Source organism: Rhinatrema bivittatum, chromosome 6, assembly GCF_901001135.1.
Source record: "Rhinatrema bivittatum chromosome 6, aRhiBiv1.1, whole genome shotgun sequence".
In the NCBI taxonomy this organism is placed as follows: domain Eukaryota; kingdom Metazoa; phylum Chordata; class Amphibia; order Gymnophiona; family Rhinatrematidae; genus Rhinatrema; species Rhinatrema bivittatum.
Window position 1 is genome coordinate 186,844,213 of NC_042620.1, and position 22,645 is coordinate 186,866,857.

The 22,645-nt window shown below is 40.3% G+C and overlaps 1 protein-coding gene across 1 annotated transcript in view; it reads left to right on the forward strand.

Annotated features, from left to right (window-relative positions):
- The window catches only part of ABI2 (abl interactor 2), a 290,182-nt gene that overhangs the window by 166,639 nt on the left and 100,898 nt on the right, over positions 1-22,645 (forward strand). Inside the window, 2 exon segments of the mRNA XM_029606307.1 lie at positions 13,162-13,218; positions 13,220-13,263. Coding sequence (XP_029462167.1) covers positions 13,162-13,218; positions 13,220-13,263 — 101 coding nt within the window.

Genomic DNA, 22,645 nt, shown 5'->3' on the forward strand with positions numbered 1-22,645 from the left:
CCTCTTGCTTCTGGACTGCTGCCTTCATTTTAATTTTGAGTTCCTAGTTAAAATTAGGTTGCTAAGGGAGTTGGAATTAGAGTACTTTAAATTTATAGGTGTATTCACTAATTAATCTGCTAGTGACTTACAAGGGGATGATTAAACTCTCAAGGGCTGGTGCAATAATATGATTGATTTTTACTGAGAAAATGTCTCTTGCCTAAAAATCAAGGGTTGAGCTAGGGATGGGTGGGAGGGAAAGACACACTAGAATTAACTTCCTCTGGCCTGCTTTTTATCTCAGAAATGCACAAACTCTAAAGATTATATCCCACTATTAAATCTCTCTCCAAACTTTAAGTTCTAAGAATTTCCAAGGCTATACTTACCAACCCTCTTCAACCACGATTAGGTTGTTCTTTCACTCAAAGGACTGAAAGGTTTAGCGGTGTGCACGTCTGGTCCTCTTCTACCACAAAGAGTGCAGGGCCTCTGGAAGCTGGGGCTGCGGAGTTCGAAACCTTGCTCGCTCACTGTGACCTCTGGAGTCCTCTCCTGGGGGATGCTGGGAGCAGTATGCAGATGAGCCTTCTGGTCCTCTTTTACTGCCACAATACCAGAAGCAGAACATTTTCTTTTTGAATAATGTCCTGAGAATTTGTAAGTAAAGGTTAGTAAATATTTTATTGACTCCCATATTAATAACTTGCTGATAGCTTATGACTTAACTACTACTTCTACTACTTATCATTTCTTAAGCACTATGAGACATATGCAGGCCTATATAGATACACCTAAGAAACGGGTCCTGCACTGTGGAGCTTAGTCTAGTCAAGACAAATATAAATGACAAATGAGTCAATTGGAAGTGTATTGTAGAGCTGAGAATGTAAAAGCCACTTCCCCCCAAGAAGCTTTTAAACTAGATTTGAATGTGGCTAAAAGGGGAGCATATTACACCAACTCAGGCAGTCTACTCCAGACATAAAAGCACAGCAAAGTGGAATATATGGAGAAATTGTTTACGGATAGGAGCGACTTGCTTGAATGGTGTTCATGTGGAAGGGTGCAGGGAGATAAGAGGATATAGGTAATGAGTTGCAGAGTGAATGCATTTATAGGTGAATAAGAGAAGCTTGAAATATATGTAGAAGCGGACAGGGAGCCAATCTAGCAAATTGAGAAGAGAGGTCTCACAGTCATAACATTGAAAAAGATAACTCATGTAGCCAAATTTTGAATAGATTGCAGTTGTGAAAGTTTAATGGGAGTCCTGCAAAGAGCAGATTTCAGTCATTTCAATAGGAGGTGATGAGTGGATAACCATTTTGGTAGCATGCTGAGATTGGAAAGGACAGATTTTAGTCATGTTTCATTATCTGAAAGCTTACAAAATGGCTTAGGTGTAGCATGTTAGGAAATAAGGAGCACTTGATAAAACAAAGCAAAATTGACTTTTACCAATTTAAAGTTGAGTATATGTTTGATATTGTGTATTTTTTTCTTATGTAAAGGTGTTTCTCCAAGGAGAAGCAGAATGGTAGTCCTCACATGGGAGACATCATCAGATGGAGCCTGATATGGAAAGCTTATGTCGGTTTCTAGAACTTTGACTAGGCACACTGAGCATGCCCTATGTTACGGGTCCAAGCAGGGTCCCTCTCTAGTCGTTTTCTTTTTTTTAAATCATTTTCCAGCGGAGCCGTGAGCCTCAGTTTGAGCTCTAAAATCTTGGCTTTTGCCTAGTGGAAAACATTTTTGCTTGCATTTTTTGTGTTTTTTTTTTTTTCTCTCTTCGTTCTATTACTGGATCCCTCTTGGTGCCTTCCTGTAGTATTGCTAGTCAAGGTTTTTGGCGTTTCAGTTCGTGGTTTATTCCCCCGTGTCGCGGTGCCTCTGTGCCCGCCAGTCATGGACACCTGCCGTCCTCGTTCATCTTCGGCACCTTTTGAGAAAATTGATATAACATGTCTGCCCATTTTTGGCAACTGACTTATTTTCAAAACTGTTTTGCAAAAATCATTTAATTATACATTTTCAAGCTTCTTAGGGTAATAAGCTAAAGTAGCTATTTGGTGAACATGACATTGTTGTCCTATGAACTATATTAGGCTTATAAATGGAGTACTACACAGATTACTTTAACCATGCAAAAGCACTGACAGATTCCAAATTAAAATCCATGTGAATGCTGCCGTGTATAGAATAAAATGCACTTCTCATTGAAATTCACTTTTTTCTTTCTTTCCCTTTCTTACCTTTTTCTATTTACTTTATGTAGTTTGTCTTGTCAATTCGCACTTACTGTAACTTTGGATTTCTTGTTGCTTGCAGTTGTGCTTAAAGGACTTTGGTGTACTGCTTTGAAAAACATTTACTGACAATACAATTCTATTTCTGGATTAAAAGTGCATTTTTGACTACTTAAGTCTTAAAGTGCGCCTGCTACCTTTATTGAGAGGAGTGAGAAATTTTGTGTGTGGTATGAAACTAGTGCAGTATTCTAATCATTGGCAAATATGCTTATAATATATTTGTTTTTCCTTTAAACTGCATTTAAAGACTGCTGTACAAATCATTGTTAAAAAAAAAAAGTGCAATATGCTTCCATCTTGAACAAGATCATCACACAACTCTGTTTTCACTGGATTTTATTTAATATTTTAAAGAAACTATACTATATTTTTCAAATATACCTACCGCTTACCTCTATTTCTTCCTTAGTTCATGTTAGTGATGGTTCTTTAATTGGTACATACATTATTTCATCTGTTCAGGTTGCTTGGCATTAAAGATTGATGATCTCTAATCTTGTCTGTTTTATCATCACTGCCTATGTTTTATAAACCTCCTCGCCAAATTGCTATTTATATTGCAAGACTTTGTCTTATGCTAACTCATGTTTCTTCCAGTGCACTAAACTTTGCTTATTTTAATATATTACTGATAATTTGGATTTATACTATTGTATCTTTCAATTATATATGACTAAAGTGTACTTTATACTGTAATACTTCAGAAATCTGTGTATTGCCACAATTGGATGGATGGGTTGGCAACAGATTATATCTGTTTCTCAACCTCTTTCCTGTTTTTTTTTAATTAGCCAACTGTTGTAGGTTAAACCCATTAACAGGAAAATTTGACTTATCCAGCATTATAAAGAAGGTTAGTGCTTGAATGGATTTGAACTTGTCCAGGAATTCTTCTATTCTGTGTTCTAACTACCAGACCACATCACATTTTGTATAAAACAAAGTTCCAGCCATCACTAATGCAACTTACTTCCTGGTATATATGTGTTCATGGTCTGAAAATATACATGGATCCATTAAAAAAAAAACCCAATCTGTCATAATCTTCGTTACTCTTGACATGTCCTCATTTTGCTATAGGTATAAGAACTGCCATTCTGAGTCAGACCTAGGGTCCATCAACCCCTTTGTCCTGTTTCCTGCAGTAGCCAATCTAGGCCACAAGTACCAGACAGGATCCCAAATATTAGATTCTAAATTGCTTAAGCCCAGGGATAAGCAGTGGCTTTCTTCCAAGTCTACCCGGTTGTTAATTGTTTATAGAATTTTCCTCCAGGAACTTGTCAAACCTTTTTTTAAGCCCAGCTAGCTAAGTGCCTTTACCATATTCTCCGGCAATGAATTTCAGAGCATAATTGTGGGTTGAGTGAAAAAACATTTTGTTTGTTTTAAATGTGCTACTTAGTAACTTTATGGAGTATCCCCTAGGTTTCCATTTATTTGAAAGAGTAACAGCTGATTCACATTTATCTGTTCCACTCCGTATGATTTTATAGATCTCTCATATCCCCCCTTAGCCATCTCTTCTCCAAGCTGAAGAGCCCTAACCTTTTATCCTTTCCTCATAGGGGAGGAGTTCATCCCTTTTATCATTTTAGCTGCTCTTCTCTGTACTTTTATTAGTTCTGCTATGTCTTTCCGAGATGCAGCAAACAGAATTGTACATAGTACTCTAGGTTCAAACCACACCATGGAGCAATACAGAGGTATTAGGATATTCTGAATTCTATTCTCCATTCCTTTCCCACTAATTCCCAACAGTTTGCTTTTTTGACTGCTGCCGCACACTGATCTGAGACTTTCAATGTATTGTCCACGATGCCTAGATCCTTTTCCTGGGTAGTGACTCCTAATATGGAACCTATTTGGGTGTAACAACAATTTGGATTATTTTTCCTATGTACCTTTTTTCACATGTCCACATTAAATTTCATCTGGCATTTGAATGCCCAGTCTCACAAGATCCCCCTGCAATTTCTCGCAATCAGCTTGTGATTTTACACTATAGAATGCTTTATGTGTTGGCTGCAGATTTGATCTCCTTACTCATTGCTTTCTTTCCAGATCAGATCTCTGGGGCACTCCACTGTTTACCTTCCTTCATTGAGAAAGCTAAGCATTCAGTTGTACTGTTTCCTATCTTTTAATCAGTTTGCTATTCACACTAGAGCACTTCCTCCCATTCCATGACTCTTCAATTTTCTCAAGACTCTCTCATAAGGGATTTAGTGTAACTGGATTTTCACAAGGCATTTGACACTCTCCATGGCTCACCATTATCCACATATTTAACACCTTCAGTAAAATATAGCAGATCAGTGAGGCAAGATTTCTCTTAAGTAAATCTGTTGCCTCTGTCCCAATTAAACTGTGTCTATATGCTCAGTAATTTTTTCTTTAGAATAGTTTTGGCTATTTTTTTCCAGCAGTGATGTCAGTGACCAGTCTGTAGTTTCCTGGATAAACCTGGAACCCTTTTTAAGATTGCTGTTACATTGGCCACCCTCCAATCTTCAGGTGCAGTAGTTTTTAATGTTAGATCACATATTAGTAATAGGTCTATGGTTTAATTTCTTAGTTCTTCTGGAACGTTGGGGTGTATACTATATGGTCTAGGTAATTTGCTGCTCTTTAGTTTCATCTCACCATATTTACATCTTCCAGGTTCATCGTGTTTCAGTTCCTCCAGGTCATCACCTTTACAGTTTTCAGCATGGATATCTCCCTGAAAATCCTCAGGAAACACTTTAAGCAAAGAATTCATTTAATCTTTCTGCTGTAGTCTTTCCTAAGCATCCCTTTTGTCCCTCTATCATCTAATGGTCCAATTGACTCCCTCACAGGCTTTAGATGTATTTGAAAAAAGATTTAATATTGAGTTTTTTGCCTCTACAGTAAGCTTCTTTTCAAACGTTTTTTAAGCTTTATATTTTGCATCTAACTTGCCATTTGGATCCTCTTTCCATTTATTAAAAGATGTTCTTTTGGTTAAAGGCATAAGGCTTTCCTAATGCATCTGTTCTGGGCTTCCAAGATGGCTTTTTTTTTTTTGTTTTTTTTTTAAAGAATATCCATATCTGATTTAAGCCCAACCTGTGCAGCTGCACTTTAGTTTTGTTTTTTTTTCTTTCTTCTGTTTCCCTCATTTTATTATAGTCTCCTGTTTGAAAGTTAGATGCTTGTGCAGTATTTTTCCATATTGATCTCCTTTCAATTAAGTCAAGTTTGGTTGGGTTATGATCACTATTGCCAAGTGACTTCACTATGGTGTTACCTCTTGGATCATAACCTGCATAACCCCCTCCTCTTGTTGGTTCTTGGATCAGCTGCTCCATGAAGCAGTCATTTATTTAATCTAGAAACTTTACCTCCCTGGCATGTCTTGATGTGACATTTACCTAGTCAGTATTCAGGTAATTGAAATCTCCCATCATTGTGTTGCCAAACTTGCTAGCTTCACTGATTTCTGTTAGCATTTCATCATCTGTTTGTTCATTCTGGCCAGGCAGATGCTATATACTCCCACCACTATTACTCTTCCCCATCACACATGGAATGTCGGTCTATAAAGATTCCACCTTGCATTGGATCTCCTGCGTGTTCTTTATCCTGTTGGACTCTGTCAACTTCCTCCCAAACACATTGCAATATTTTGTAAGCTGCTTTTTCCTTTGGAAAGTAGCAAAAATAAGTTAAGGGGGGAAACAGAAGACATACACAGGCATACAGATTAAAAAAAAACCTCCTGAACTGCATAGACCCATCGAACTGCAAAACCAAAAAATTATTAGATGATCATAGCACACATGTATTCATGGAATACATGACTTACCAAAACGTTTTTCATATGATCTTCATGGACCTCCCTGCCGTCTGATGTGTCCTGAAAATTTGGTGTGGATTGGATGCAAAAGCAGTTATGAGGGAGTGACAATTTCACATGCATATTCGTGAAATATGTGGACTAAAAAGTGCTATCAAATAGTCTCCCCTCCCTTCACATTCCCTGAAAATTTGTTGTGCATAGGATACAAAGTTAAGGAGGCACAGATGCAATGATCTCATAAGCCACTTTTTCCATTGGAAAGTAAGACTATGTTCCGAAGTAAGCAGAACATTGGCAGCTATGCAAACTGAGTATAGAACTTTGTGGCAAGTATTTTAGCACTGATCCTGAAATTCAACTATTATTTTGGAGGTATTTTTGTACCAAAGTTTTTTTAATAAAAACAGGTGAAATGTTAAAAGAATTACAACTGGAATTTTAAAGTAAAATCAGTTATGTACCAGGTATTTCTCAACTGAAGGTCTATATAAATACACAATAATGGGGATGTGAATAAAGCAATTTGTCACCTTCCTCCCTTTTACATTTTATCAGCATTAAGAGTAGTTTTCTAGGGAGTGAGATGTTTAATTTGCTTTGAAAATGACTATCATAACTGAATTATTGTAAAGTATTGTAATGAAAGTGTATGCCATATTTAGGTCTTCCACACTTAGGTGTGTGTTTCCCAGCTGATTAGGTTTTCTTTGGGGTAAAAAAAATTAGATTTGTTGATCCAGACTTAAAGTATAGCCAAGAAAAGGGAACTTTAAAATATACTGCTGTTTGGATTGACAATATTAACACTGAGATATCTTCAATAATCTTGTAAAAGTATTTAGCTCTAAACTATATCGTGTATGACCTTTTAATTATTAATATATTCAGGTCTTACATCTGCAATGCAAATACTGGTTGTAGGTAAGGTTACTAAAATCTGCAAGCCTTTTCATGTTGAAACTGAAATTTGAGTACCTTCTGCTTTGCTTTTATCTCTGAGTTTGAAGTAAGAGTTGTGTAAGGAGAAAGTCTTATTTTTCTTTCGATGTGTAGTATAACAGAGAGCTGGTCTAGAATAGAGTGCAAACGTTTTGAGAACCTGAGTGTCAGAGGGAGATATATTAACCACTTTGAACATAAGGGCTACCAAGCTTAGCATCCTGTCTTACATGGTGGCCAATCCAAATCACAAATACCTGTTGGGATTCCAATGGTCCAATCCTTCTTGCTCATAGCTGGGATAGGAAGTGGCTTCCCCAAGTCTGTGGCTAATGGTGTGGTTTATGGAGTTTTCCCCCTCTTGTCCAATCCTCTCTTGCTTTCAGCACATCGCCTGGCAAATTCTGCAGTTTAATTGTATGCTGAGTGAAAAAATGCTTTCTCTGATTTGTTGTAAAAATGCTACCCCCCTTAGCTTTATGGGGTGTCTCCTAGTACTACTGGAAAGAATAAATAACCATTCCCTATTTGCCCATTCCACACCACTCATGAATTTATAGACCTCTATCATAGCTTTCTCAGCCATCTCTTCTCCAGGCTGAAGAGCCCTAACCTGTTCAGCTTTTCTTCAAAAGTGAGCCCTTCTATCCCCTTTATCATTTTGGTTGCCCTTCTCTGTATCTCTTCAAATTCTGCTATATTTTTGAGATGGGGTGACCAGAACTGCACACACTACTCAAGGTTCAGTTGCACAATTTCTTTTCCATTCCTTTCTTTTATACTACCTAAAATTCTGCTTGCTGCTTTGTCTGCCGCTGCACACTGAGCGGAGGATTTCAGGGTATTGTCTATTGTGTCTCCCAAGATCCTTTTCCTGAGTGGTGGTGCCTAATTCGGAACCCAGCCATTTAGACACTCAGTCCTTAGTCTTGCAAGGCCCTTTTGCAATTTCTCAAAATCAGATTCTAATTTAACTATGCTGTACAATTTTGTCATCTGCAGATTTTATAACCTCTTATCACTCCCTTTTTCAGATCATTAATAAAAATCACTGGTCCCAGTATAGATCCCAGAGGCTCTCTGTTTCTTCATTGAGAGAAATGACCATTCAGTCCTGCTGCTTCTGTCTTAACCAGTTGCCAAGCCACAATAGGACACAACTTCCTATCCCATGAGTCTTTGATTTCCTAACAAGTATCTCATGAAGGACTTTATATCAACTGACTCGCCCTTGTCCACGTTTGTTCATTTCTTAAAAAAAAAAAAGACAAAAACTTCCCTTTGCTAAATTGTTGGCTTTGCCCATTAACCTGTTTCTATCCAGATGGTCAGCAATTTTTTTTTCTTCAGAATAGCTTCTACCATTTGCCTGGTACCCATGTCAATCTCACTGGTCTATGGTTTGGATCACTTCTGGAGCTCTCTTTAAAAAATGGGCATTCTGTTGGCAACTCTTCAATCCTCTTATATATAGTAGCTGATTTGAATGAGAGATTGCTAATAAGTCTGCCATTTCCTGTTTTAGTTCTTTTAGAACTCTATGTACATATTCATCAGACAGTTATATTTCTGAAATGTGTCTTCATTTATTTTATATATCTATATACACACTCTAATTCAGTGGGGCAGTTGAAATATACTGACAACTTTACATCATATTAGAACACAGTGTATGAACAAAAATCTTTCAAAATCCTTAAAATCACAATTTTATTTGAAATCTCCTTCCTTTAGATCAATCCTTCATTAAAACATTAGAAAAATAGAAAAGGTAATCGCGTTAAATTTTTTTTCTATTTTTTTAAATAGTTTCAGAAGACTTTAGAGTAGAAGTGCCTTCCTCCACCTGTCAAAATCTTACTTTTAAAAGACTCCTACTGGATGGGAGGGGAGACATCGCATACAAAGTTGTCATTAGATTTGCATTTACAGCAGTAATGCCAAAGCTTAATGACAGGATTTGAAAATCAAGTACTAGACCATATTTTTGTGTGAATTGTGAAATATCAAAAGAAAATGTGCAGGCCTAGTGCTATCAGGTATGCAGCACATGCAGTTGCTTGTGGATGGGTGGTGGGGGCATCGGTAGTTTTACAGTCAGCCAGTGCGGGTGAAGTTGGAGAACTGGAAGAAGTCACTCTAACAATCCAAAATTGGAAAATAGACAACCAGCCCCTCCAACCCATCTTCCCCCAACTGCAGGGCCAGAATTCCTAAATGGGGCAGGAGCCATCCCTAGGTGCTTCTCAGTGTCATTTTAAAATATCGATAGGCAGGTGAGGAACACCATGGGAAGGCTCTTACCCCATTTGGCCACTTTGTCTGCACAGATGGGGTAAAATGGGTTGGGTGAGGGGACTGCAGAGGTGGTGGATAGGGATATTAGAGGATTGAACCGCTTCTAGTGGACTGTGGTGTGAACCAGTACAGGGGTCAGCTAGTACAGCTAGTTCCAGCCAGCTGATGAAGGAAAGGAGGAGATGGAGCAGCAGGCAGAATGGAGCCATCCTGCTGTTGGCTGCTTAAGTGCATCTGAACAAGCCAGCCCTAATTGAGTATTTACATCTTGTTTTCAAACTACAAGGCACATATTCTATTCCTTAAGCCCCCTATGCCATGCCCTATAGTAGTGTGGACACTGTAGCCCGTATTAAGCTCATGGTCCAAATGCAGCAGTGACTCACAAAGAGCATATGCTTATGTTAACCAGAAACACAAGCAGCACTCAAAATTCTAATGAAATGTATTCTGTGAACCCTATCTGTGGGTGTTGCCTGAAAAATTGTCCATGTCACAATGGAAGCTGACTTTTAGAATTGTAATTATATGTAAACTGCAGCTCGCGCACTGTGCTCGCACAACTGGAGATAGTAAAGTCGATGTGGAGCATATCCAGTTGTATGCCAGAAATGAAAATAGAATATAAAAAAGAAATTGGATAAAGTATACTCCTCATGACTTCATCTACTGGCAGTCTAAAACAGTTTAAGAGCTCCCTAAATATTTGTAATAAGTACCACATCTGGATTTCAGCCAATGGAAACTTAATTTTGTCAATCCCAATGGTGCAGGTCCCAGAGTTTGCCTAACCACTAGAAATTGCAATCTGTCAAGGAGCAAAGAGAACAGGAAAGTTCCTTATGCTTCCTCATACAGTCAGTCCATCTTCGCATTTCCGGTTTGCAGATTGTGTGGCTTCCATCTCTGAGAAATGTTTATGCTTTATTTGTAGATATAAACAATTTTATTCCAGCAGCACAATCAATATTCTGCAGGGCACAGTAATGCAAAATGAACTCCCAATGCATGTAAACTAGAGCAAGTCGGGTCAAATGCATGCTCCTGTGATGACAACCATGCAGAATAGTCCTGGAACACAAGAATATTTGAATTATATCTGCAACTTTTTACCATTTTGGATTGCTCAAAGGATTGTCGTCTTATGTGAGAAGTTTGATCTGAGCTATGACCACACATCTTCCCATTTATATCTGCGTGTAGGCCCATTCCATGTGTAGGCTGCCAAATGTGTCCTCCAAGCGTAGCTCCCAGTAGAGCCATGTTTCCAGGAAATGACATTGCTATCTTTTAATGATTCTAGTAAGCCAATGAATCTAAAATTTATTTCTACACGAGCTGTTTTCTGAATTGTCTAATTTATCCTCCTACTTCTGCACAGTTGATTTCAACATGTTTAATCCTCCTGTCACTGCTTGGAGATCATCTTGAACTCAGAAACCCTCTGTTCCACTTTGGAGAAATGCTTCTCATAATCTAAGAGAGGTTTTTTTTTTTTTATTTATATGCAGTCTGTGCCAAGGTCCTAGGTGGCATACTAGTAAACATCCTAGAAGAAACCTTTAATTTACCAAACACTTTTTCAAATTTCGAGTCATAGGCACTGACTGCTGCTGCAGTCCAATCTGCTATTGTAGTGCGCAGGGTCTCGGCCCATTACTGTCCTTCTCCTTTCCAATCTTAGAATCACCTGAATTCTGTTTCGTGTTTTTTTTTGTTTGTTTTATAGTGACCTGAGTAGACCTCACTAATATCAAAGCATACCTTACAGCCCACAGGCGCTTAGTGAGCAGATACAACTTCCCAAAGAGATGCATTAGCGGATGGGGGGAGATTTAGCAGAGCAGACCCAGAGCAGGACTGATCACATCACACCAGCCAAGAAGGGAGGGAGGGCTGAGTGTGAATGAGCCCATTAAGATTGCCACGGCTCCTCTCTCCTTATCCACCACTGAACCTACTCGAGAAAAATGTAGCCGCTGTCATTAGCCAGCCCTCCCTCTCTCACTAGTTGTCATCCAGCTTGGCTTGTGGCTTAAAAGAAAATGTTGCCACTGATCCTAGCTCAGAGGGATGTTTAGAGATGGATCTGTGTGGAGGGAGGGATCATATGCGCAAGAGGAGTTTGAGGAGGGGATTGGCTGTGGAGGGTGTGAAATAGGATGAATGAAAAGATTGGAGGAGAGGAGCTGGGGTGAGAGGGAATCAGCTTGGGGGATTGTGAGAAAAGGGTTGGAGGGCAAGGAGAAGAGAATGGCAATTTGGTTATAAAAAGAGCTTGGGGGTGATAGAGGATTTGCTGATGGAATGCAAAAGGGGATGGAAGGGGTAGTATGGGGAAGTGAGAAGCTGGGGAATGTAAGAGGTGGAGAGAGGGGGGGGTCTATTGGAAAGGAGGTTAAGAGAAGGTCTTCTGGAAGGATTGGGGTTTGAGAGAGAGGATCAGCTGGAGTGTGGTGAGTGGAGTGATTGTTCGAAGGGGATCCACACCCCTGCTAATTTGTTTTGGTCATGCTCTGGGGCCATGTGAATTTTTGAGTGCTAAAATGGGGCCAGATTGGCTAAATGTTTGGGAAGCTTAGTACTAGCCTGCACAGATGCATTTCAGCAGCTGACTCATCAGGAGATAACTTTTTCCAACAACCGTTGAACCCTGGGGTTGAAAGCTCTCTGAATAACAGGAAAAAAATTCTGTGCCAGCAGCCAAGGAAGCTGCTGAAAACATTAAACCCCTTAAGGGGCTTATACCTTTCTCCACTTACACCAGAGTAAAAGTAAAACTAGCACCTGATTACAGCTCTACCAGCTGCCTGTTTTCTCCTTTGACCTCCCTACCCTCATCATTGCTGAGCACATCATGAGGAATAGGCCAAGAGCAGAATGCCCAGCAATAAGATGAGGAAGGAGGGAGACTGACACTGCACAGCCCCATGGGTCCTTGGACACTGTGTTGCTTTTGATGTATTTATTTTGCCACAATCCACCCATTTAATTCAGGTGGGCTGGCTGTTTAGCTTGGATGGGGGTAGTGGGTAAGTTAGGGTATGGATGGCTGATTTGAGACAGATGAGGAGAGGGGATGGCAAGAGACTTTTTTTTTTTTTTAATTGTGTTGGATATTGGAAAAACAAAATTGAGCGTTTAAAAAAATATGTAGAGAGGAAGCACAGAGCAGCAAAACTAACACTGGCCCTATAAATATGGCAAACTAAAAACTTAAACTATGTAGATTGAATTACGCTTTTAATACCTTCAAGCAGTAGAGCCACTGGTTTCATTTTAGTTAAATTTGACCCTTCTACTTTAGACAAATTTGAATGACTGACATGATATCTTGCATACCTGCAGATAAGTAAGTTATTTATTTATTTAGCATTTTTCTATACCGACCTTCATGCTTTTTCATTCATGTTTTCCAAAATTAACACTGTTGTGTGTCATTGTGACTTGTGCTCCTATATTGCATGTATTATTAAATATAAAATTATAACCAGTGATCCAGTGTTTGTGTGATGACCTGAGAAAAAAATGCATTTTATATATTGTAGGTATTTGATCTTTTTAAAACCACACAAGGTGAGGAGTCCTTTGAGTGCAACTACAGACTAAGCAGATTAGAAACAGCATATCAAGTGCATGGCCTTTCTGTACCTTTTTTTTTTTTAGGTTACCTCTCCCTCCCTCCCTTTTTAGCACTAGAATTCATTCGTAAAGGCACTTTTCACTGATTGATTTGAATTTTACCACCCACAGAGACACTCAATGGAAATTTTTCCCCTTTCCTCAACCTCTTTCATACAGGTCAGTGCACAGAGCATGAAGATGGGTGGTCTTCCACGTACTACACCACCCACCCAGAAAACCGCCTAGTCCCCCCTTGTCAGGAAAAGGAACTATTGGTGAGTGCAATTGAAAGCGGGTACATTTTAGGAGGCGAAGAGAATGAGTGATCTAATCGTACCTTAGGAAATAACTTTCTCGTCTTTTTTTTTTTTCTCTGAGAGATTTTACCATTAACAGCTTAATCCCTGTGGTAAACCTTCCTTCCTAGCAGGTGGAGGTAGAATTTGAACTGACAAATGACATGACTTAGCTTGTTTGGACTCATCTGCTTTAATTTAATTCTGTCTCTAATAGGGAAACAAGTTCTGTACCTAGATGTGTGCAGCAGGATTAAAAGAGTAACAAAGTTGGAGGTTTTTCTCAAGACTGATTTAATTGTAATACTTGAATTTCTGGGAAGGTGAGATCTATAAAAACTAAAGTTTACTGATGCAGTGTCAGTTCTGGGAATCAAGAAAAGGGATATCTTCTTGCCTCAGAAAAGCATTAGTGGTGTAGAGACATATTTTTCTCCCCCATCTTTTAAACATAGTGTATTTTGCCAAAATTGTTGGTACATCAGCTGCTAAAATTCTCAGCTCCTCTTCAGGAATTTAGCTTGTTGGAGCTACTCATTATTTAGTTGATTACTTGTTGGCATGTGCAGGGAATCTTTTACTCTGAAGATGCTGACTCTGAAACAGCCTGAACACAATCTGCAGATACAGGGTAAATCTAATCACACAATTGATTTTAATTTAGTTGACAGTAGTCTTGTCTCAGCAGTAAGCTGCAGCTGTTTAAGGACTATCAAATGTTCACTCACTGTTTAATGGCAAATTGAGGGAGAAAAATGATTCACTAGGTCTTTTTTTATCAGTCTTCCTACAAACTTGACCTGCTATATTGGCTGACTTTAAGATCCAATGCCATTGAGAGACCAATAATAAAAGGAAAGTGTGATTCTGCCACAACTGAACTTTGTAATGGACTAAGTAGTACTGTTTGTGAAATATTTATTTAAATAACCACATATGACACTGAGCGTGGTGGGCTGGCCAGAGAACAGACTGAGGCTGGACTCTGGCTGTTCTCTCAGACTGTATTAATGGCAAGAAAACAGCGCTGCTTACCTTTGCTGTTTTTTGGTCTTGAACTGCTCTGTAATTCCCAGGCCTTCTCTGGTGCTTCTCCTTCCCCAGGGCCTGGTTATTTATTCCCTTTCCCTAGGGAACTTCACCAGAGCTAGAATTCCTAGCTGCTATTGGGCTTAAGCTTGACTGGGTCAGGTCTCTGAAAGCTGGTCCTTTAAGGGTTTTGGGTTTTCTCCTGTGTACCCCTTCACACCATACAATAAATCAATATAGACACAGTGGGGATATTCTAGCAGCAGACTCTAATCTCCCTAAGCATTATTGTGGTGAGAAGAGCTCATTCTCCATGCATTTCTGGGAATTGCTTTAGTCTTAGGATCCAGGCGTCTGCCACTGATAAACCTCTGGTATCCCAGGAAGATGTGGCCTCTTCTCTTGCCTCCCAGGCTGTGTTGGTAAGTGCAGTTTTTGAGGAACAACTGGATGGGCAGGTCCAGCAGATCCTGGATTGTAAAATGCAGAGCACTGGTGCACTCGCATCAAATCATCAGTATCTCTGCAAGTGCCCCAATGCTGATATCTGGAGGGGAAAAGACCTTGGGAACCACTTCATTGATGATGATATCCAGCCTAATGGAGCGAAAGCTTTGAGGAGTTGCTGAGTTCATCAGGGTCATTTGTTTATCTCGCACCTTATTGGTAGATCAAAGCAAGTTACATTCGGGTAGAGTAGGTATTTCCCTGTCCCCAGAGGGCTTGCAATCTAAGGGCCTGATTCACTAAGCTTTTCTTCCATAGACAATGGGAAAAAGGCCTTACTGAATCAGGCCCTAAGTTTGAACTACAGACAATGGAGGGTGAAGTAACTTGCCCAAGGTCACAAGCTGTGTCAGGATTTGAACCCTGGTTTTTCTGGTTTTTGGGGAAAATATAGAGTTTAAATTTAGTTGCCTCTTTTCAAGGGAAGGGCATGAACCAGGTTGAAGGACTTGTGAAGATCTTGCCTTCACATCCATACATATGCACACCCATGTAGGAAGAAAGTGGCAGTACCTTGGGGCCATATCCTCTTCCTCCTCCTCTACTAGCTAGATCCATAATATTATGGGGGTTATTTTGCTGGTGCTATCTGTACTTCAGGAAGGATCCCAGAGAAAAATGCATTTTTTTAGTTGAATGGTTTATCAAAATACCTGCTTTAGTAGCAAGGACAAAGGTTAGTAGTCATCTTCTAATAAGCAGTGCTTAGAGCCTATGTTTAAGGATTGTTGGCTCATTCTTACATTTGAATTGGATTTTCACATACTTATATTTTTACAACAGACAAGTGATGCTCTTTCTCAAAAGGCCTTGTTCATATCTCCAACAAACCAGTTTGGATCAGACTCTGAATACTCCTGGGTATATGGCTATAGATCCAAGGATTTCTCCAATCTGAAGGGGTGTACAGGTCTTCTGTCTACCCTCTCTCCTCCACAGGAAAGTAGATGATCTCCCCTGGAGGATCTCTCCTTCACTGATTTTTAAGAGTGTGGTGAACACCATTCCATTTATATTGTTCAAAGATGCTTGACATTCTTCAGTTCATAAAACCCTCAAAGGATATTGTGGCTGTGCCTATCGATGAGATCCTTCAGGCGGCAGAGATAAGAATTAGGAAACCCCTCTGTCTCTGTTTAATAAGGTGAATATGATTTATTGTGTCCAAAAGCCCCCTGGGTTTGAGAAGCTGCAGCTGCCTGACAAGTGGTCGAATCCATTCTCAAGAAGGTCAAGAGGTCTAGAACCTATTCCTTTGTCCCCCCTAATCTCTTGGGGATGGGATTCTCATACCTTGGACTTGATTGGGAGAGAGGTTTTTTAGGGCGCTATGCTCAAAACCTGCCTAGTGTTCTATGATAGGATGTCCAGGAAAGACTCACTGACATGCCTTGCAATGGAGATATCTTTGAAGATAAGGTCAAGGAAGCAAGGGCTCAAATTAGACTACTGCTGGTGGTTCAGATCCTCTCCACTGCCACTCCAGATCCACCCTCCTCAACCAGGAGGTATCAGTGTGGTGCTGAGGAGGCATTAATATCAGTTGAGGAGACATTGTCCTGTGCCCCCTCAATCCGTTCAGCAACATGGTCCTTGGCTCATCCTTGGCAGCAGAGAACCCCAAAACCACAGCTAATACCTGGGATGAGATTTTTGATTAGATCGGAGAGAGCATGGTTTATTTAGTCTTGCTATACCACCTTTCTATAGTAATTAGTTGTTTACAATACAATCACATTAAGAATAGTAATTTTCAAACAACTCCACGCAAAAAAATAAAACCATAACCAAACAATATAAAACTATTAAATATTTTTCATAATTCTACATTCACATAAAGCCATAACTAAACAACCATAGACTAGTAAATTAAATAACATAAAGCATAACAGAAAAACAGAGGATAATATAAATTAATAGAAAAAGCCTGAGCAGCGAAGAGGAGTTAAATCATAGTAAACTGTCTTCTAACTAGCTAGAAATATATCCACTAACAATCCTCAAATGCTTGGTTAAAGAGCTAGGCCTTAATATTCCTCCTATACTTAAATTAGTCTGTTTCTCTCCAGCAAGGGACAAAGCATTCCATAATATTGGGGGCTTGATAGAACAAAGTGTAACTGGTGATTTCAAGTTTTAATTCTGAGGGGAGTGGTATCCTAAGTCTTTATGCCCTGAGTATAAGGTATGAACTGATGTATATGAAATTAATAGACCACACAGATACTTTGGGTGACCTCTAGCCAAGGTTAAAAAAAACCCCAAAAACAAACACAATTTTAAATTTTACATGACATAAATAGAATGCCTGTGTAGCTTCATAAATAATAGATTCATGATTGAATCACTTGGACCAGTTTCCTCCTAATGTTAAGAGGTAGTTTTAAAAACAATCCTGGAGAGTACAAGTGCATGAATCAGTTTGTAAATCGGGTATTCCCATAAAACAAAGAACTATGGAGGAGAGATGGTTAGACATGTGTTAAATTAGAGTCCGATTCGACTCCAAATGTAACTATATCTTTGATGGGAATTTTAACACCTGCTGTCCTAGGTATGCCGGTACAGGTTTTGTTCTTTCGACTTAGCCAAGGTTTCTGGTTTAGATGGATTGATCTTAAGTTTGAGTGGTAAGCCAGGAAACAGTCTTGTCTAGGCAAATATTTAAATTCACCAAATCCACCTGGCACCTTGAATCATAAATAGCAATTATCTGAACATAGTTTGAACAAGTAGCTATATAGATGTTAAAACTAGTGCTAGAACCGAATATTGTGGCACCCCATAAAGTTAGTTTCTAGGCTCAGATGTCTTTGAATACCAGCAGACTTGCTAAGAGCACATATCAAGAAAAGCTTCCTCTTATCTCTGAATTTGATAATCTGTGAAGGAGGATCTGATGGTCCACTTTATTAAAAGGCCAAGCTCATGTCAATACAAATCCAGAGCATCCTTTCCAAAACTGGATTTACATACGACCTTATTTGTAAAAGCCAATAGTGCATGCTCTGTACTTTGGCCCGATTGATGAGGATGGAAGACATTCATTTTCTAAAGAAATAGGAGTAAGTGCTGTGCCACGGTCTTTGCAAAAATCTTTTCAACAAAAGGGAGGTTTGAACTAGAACTGTAGTTAGGATTCATTGGAAATATTTCTTAACAAAAGCTGGACCTCAGCCTGTTTAAGTTTAGGCAGCAAATATCCCTGGTTAAACTAGTTCACTATAGACAGAAGATACCTAGAAAGACCCAGTTTGGTGTTCATTACTAGGTATGTGAGCATTGGAATAACTGAGGAAGTACTATTTTCCATGGTAGCAAATGTCTGTCTTCTAATCTCAATAGGTAGATTTTCCTAAAAGAAGCCATCTTACTTAATGGTATAAGCTTGTAGGGTCCACATCACTCATTCTCTCCTCAAAAACATCCTTGCTACACCCCCATACAGAGGGAGGAAATTCATTTCAAATTTTCCACCTTTTTCTAAAAAAAAAAAATAAAATATATATATATATATATATATATATATATAGTCAAATACTGTTAGAAAAATCTTCTATTAGTTAAATCCTGCTCTTATTGGAAAATTGAGATGAGTTGGAATAGTTTAGGGCAGCAGATGCCAATTTAATTCTTTCGTGATAAATTTAATTCTGCAGAATAAAGATTAATACTAGTTTTGCAGCATAAATGGTTCTGTTCTGATGTATTCTTCTGCCACTGTCTTTCTGAATGACACTTATCTTTTCAAGTTTATGTACGACAAGCACAGACAAAACACTCTTGTAGGTCCGAAGGTTTTTTTGCATTAAATATTTTTAATTTTTGAATATGGCAACTCCACTGTTTAAATGCAAGAATATTTCAATGCAATTCCACGGGTCCCCCGACACGGACCCCGTGTTTCGCCAAACTGGCTGCGTCGGGAGGGACAGCACAGATAGGAATTAGTTCTGTAAAAACAAATGTAAATAATCACCATTCAAAAGGACCATACTGATAAAATGGACTGTAGCCGACAAAGACATAGACAGGTAATCATAACAAACGCGCAAACATGTTATACCAAAACTTTAACTGGAAGTCATAAGCCAAACTATAAATGTTACAAGACGTACCTTTCTCTATACAGTGTAACAGGTAGCAGGGAGTGCAAGGAATTTACGGAGAGGTAGTGATTTAAACAGGGAATTTTGGCGCAAAGCCACTAACCAATCAGAAAGCAGGAATGGGTAACCAATCAAATACCAGCCGGCACGACTTAGGTGAAAAGATTCCACTCTAATTAGCAATTCAAACCATTCGGTATTACAGAGTCTAAAAAGAAAATCCATTTTTTGTTCTTTTTTTTTTAAGTAGCATCTCAGGTTAATCCTCCCCCCCTTCCCCCCGTGCAGGCAGTCGAACCACATTGATTACGAAAAACGTTAAATCAGATAATGTATGAGAGTACTAGACCCAGTGTTCCACCAACGGAGCGTTTTCTCTGCAATTTTTTATATTTGATCGATGTTCGATAATTCGGGTCTTAACCATTCGGGAAGTTTTTCCAAAGTACAGTTTAGAACAGGGACCTGAATTATCGAACATCGGTCAAATATAAAAAAATTGTAGCAGTTTGCAAGCATAATATACACAATACAAATATACTCATGTTTTTACAAGGTCAATAAAATAAATCAGGGAAAGCAATAGAATGTTAGCTACTAGTATTTAACTTCTGCCATTATTTGTTAAACTGTGGTGTCTACTACAAATTCCTGTAGGTACAGGCAGGCTTTTGATTAATAGTTTATGGACATCTGTTCCCGGAATTTATGCAAATCTTTTTTAAACCCAGCTGTACTAACTGCCTTAACCACATCCTTTGGCAATGAATTCCAGAGCTTAACTGTGCATTGAGAGAGAGAATTTTCTCATTTGTTTTAAATGTGCTACTTGCTAACTTCATGGAGTGACCCCTAATCTTTGTTATGTGAAAGTAAATAACCGATTCACATTTACCTGTTCAACTCCTTTCATGATTTTATAGATTTGTCATCTCTCCTCAGCAACCTCTTCTCCAAGCTGATCAGTCCTAATCTCTTTAGCCTTTCCTCATAAGAGAGCTGTTCATTCCCCTTTATCATTCTATTCACCCTTCTCTGTATGTTCTCCAGTGCAATTTAACTGAGTATACAAAAAACTCCCTCATTCTTCCTTAAGGAGACAAGTTTAGGCTTTTAACCCAGGCCTTCCTTAAGGCTAAAGGGAATCTGGGTGAAGGGAAGTTCCCTCTACCCTGCCATAGGAGCCCAGGCCTAGGGAGCTTGAGGAGCCTGAGGAGCTGTGGGATATTCATATGCTGTATGTCTACTTAATATGTGTGCCTGATGAAAGGTGAGCTGTTACTTTGATTTATGCACTATTGACACACTGTAAATATTTGCACCTAAATCAAGTTAGCCAAGTCTTATGTTCCTGAAAGTGTCCTGTGGCTGCAGCTGGCCCATATATGCTGCATGTGGTCAGTTGTGGGATTTTTTTTTTTTTTTTGCTTAAGCGGGAAGCAGAAGTAAAATCCCATAGCCAAGAAGAAAAAAAAATGCTTGCAGTGTGTGTGTGTGTGTGTTTTGTTTTTTTTCCCCTTGGACCCTTTTAACTACAATTTCTACTACAGCAAGCCAAGGGGACTATCCTTGCCTGAGCAGTCAAGGGTCAAGTAGTAAGTTACGCAGACAGGCCAGCCAGTGTGTTTTTCTCTGTCTGGTGTGAGTTATCAATTTGGGAGCTGGCTCCAAAGGGAGATAAAATGGAGCAGGTAATACACTGTACAAACACAAATAAACAGCAGCGGCTACAAGACCAATTAATACAACAAAGCACAGTCTTAACTCAGCTAGCAGAGACCCTGCTAGCTGAGTTAAGACTGGCACCTTTACCTTCGCATATCCTATTTAAGATGAAGGGAGGACCGGACCCAGAGGTTTTTCTGAAGAACTTTGATCTTACTGCCTGTCTGTTGGCCTGGCCAGAGACTGGCTAGACAACTTTTACTTGGCTAATTTGCTCACAGACAAAAGTCGAGCGGTGTTCCAGGCTGCTAATCCAGATGGGAGGGCTTCCTATGAGGATGTCAAGGCCACTGTACTACAGAGAGTGGGGTACTCACCAGAATAGTATTGACAGCAGTTCTGACGGGCGGCTCTACTGCCTGGGGAGAGTCCAGAAACCTTTCATTGTTTGTTTGAAAGATGTTGGGTGGAAGTGGCTCCAGCTAGGGGCAAGGTCAGGACTGGAAATGGTTCATCAAATATTCCTGGGCCAGTGCCTGGACCAGCCCATGTGGAATTGGGTCTGCCAACATACCAGGCTTACCCTTGAGAGGGCTCTGGAAGTGATGGAAGCCTTCCACCAGGCCCAGTCAATGCCTGCTGGCATAAGGAGCTTGGAGACACAAACCATAACAGTGCTCTGGTGTGGTACAGAAGAGACAGAGGACTTCAGCAACTAACCTCCGAGATAGGGGGCTCTGCCTTTGGACCCGGGTTCCAGATTCCAGTCTCATCCACGTTTTAACTACACAGAAAGGACACTTGATAAGGGATTGTCGCCAGAGAAGATACTACCCTCCAGACTTGCCAACAATGTGCCTCTAGGCCCCAACCCACACCACAGCCCAGCTGTGGGCTTTTGACTGGCGGCGAGAGAGCGGATATCACCTTCTGGTGCCTACAGATCCTTGCCCACTGGTTGGAGGCTGACTGTGTCTGTTCGCAGAATGCTGGGCACCTATTACCATAGACTGCCAGGTTCTGGCCATCATGCAACAGTTACCGCCTGAATTTCAAAACTGTCCCAGTGGATTCTCTGCCACTCTCACTGTGGGACCCCTCGGGACATCGGTCAGTCTCCTACTTGGAACTCTCAGCCTTGTTAGAAGCCGGTGCTGTCTAACCCGTGCCCCGCTCCCAGCAGGGTCAGGGATTCTACTCGAGGTATTTTCTGATGCCAAAATAAACAGGTGGCCTCCAGCCCATTATCGACCTCAGAGCCTTAAACAGGTTCTTTCAGCGAAAACGCTTAAAGATGGTATCCTTGGGCTCCCTGATACCTCTCCTTCACAAAGGAGACTGGCTCTGCTCTCGATCTGAAGGACCCTTATTCCCATATAGCCATATTCCCACCTCACAGAAAGTATCTTCGCTTCCTAGTGGGCCAATACCGGTGCTGCCATTTGGCCTTACCTCAGCCCCACGGGTCTTCACAAAATATCTGGCAGTAGTGGGGGCACACCTGCACAGCCAGTCCCCTACCTGGACGACTGGCTCATCAGGAGCACTACACAGGAGGGTGCTCTGCACTCACTCCGTTTCACAACCAAGTGCTACAGTCACTGGGGTTCGTGATCAATCTACCGAAATCTCATTTGAGCCTGTTCCAGCAGCTGGCATTTATTGGGACTCTGCTAGGCACATCTCGCGTCGGACGGTTTCTGCCTGGGTACTGCTCCGCTTGCTGGGCCACATGGCAGTGTCTGTTCATATCACTCCACTTGCTCGGCTAGCCATGCGGGTAGTGCAGTAGCCAATGTGCTCTGTGGCTCCAGGCCACCCAGGACATGTCGGCGCCAATGCAGATTACCTCGTCGCTCCAGGCCTCCCTCTTCTGGTGGGAGAAACTGATCAACTTGGAAAGAGGCCTTCCCTTCCAAGTACCATCCCCCCCCAGGTGGTGCTGACCACCGATGCCCCCACCTTGGGCTGGGGAGCAGATGTGGGCAGTATCCACATGCAAGGCATGTGGTCAGAGCAGGAGGCATGTTGACAAATTTCCTGGAGCTGCGAGTG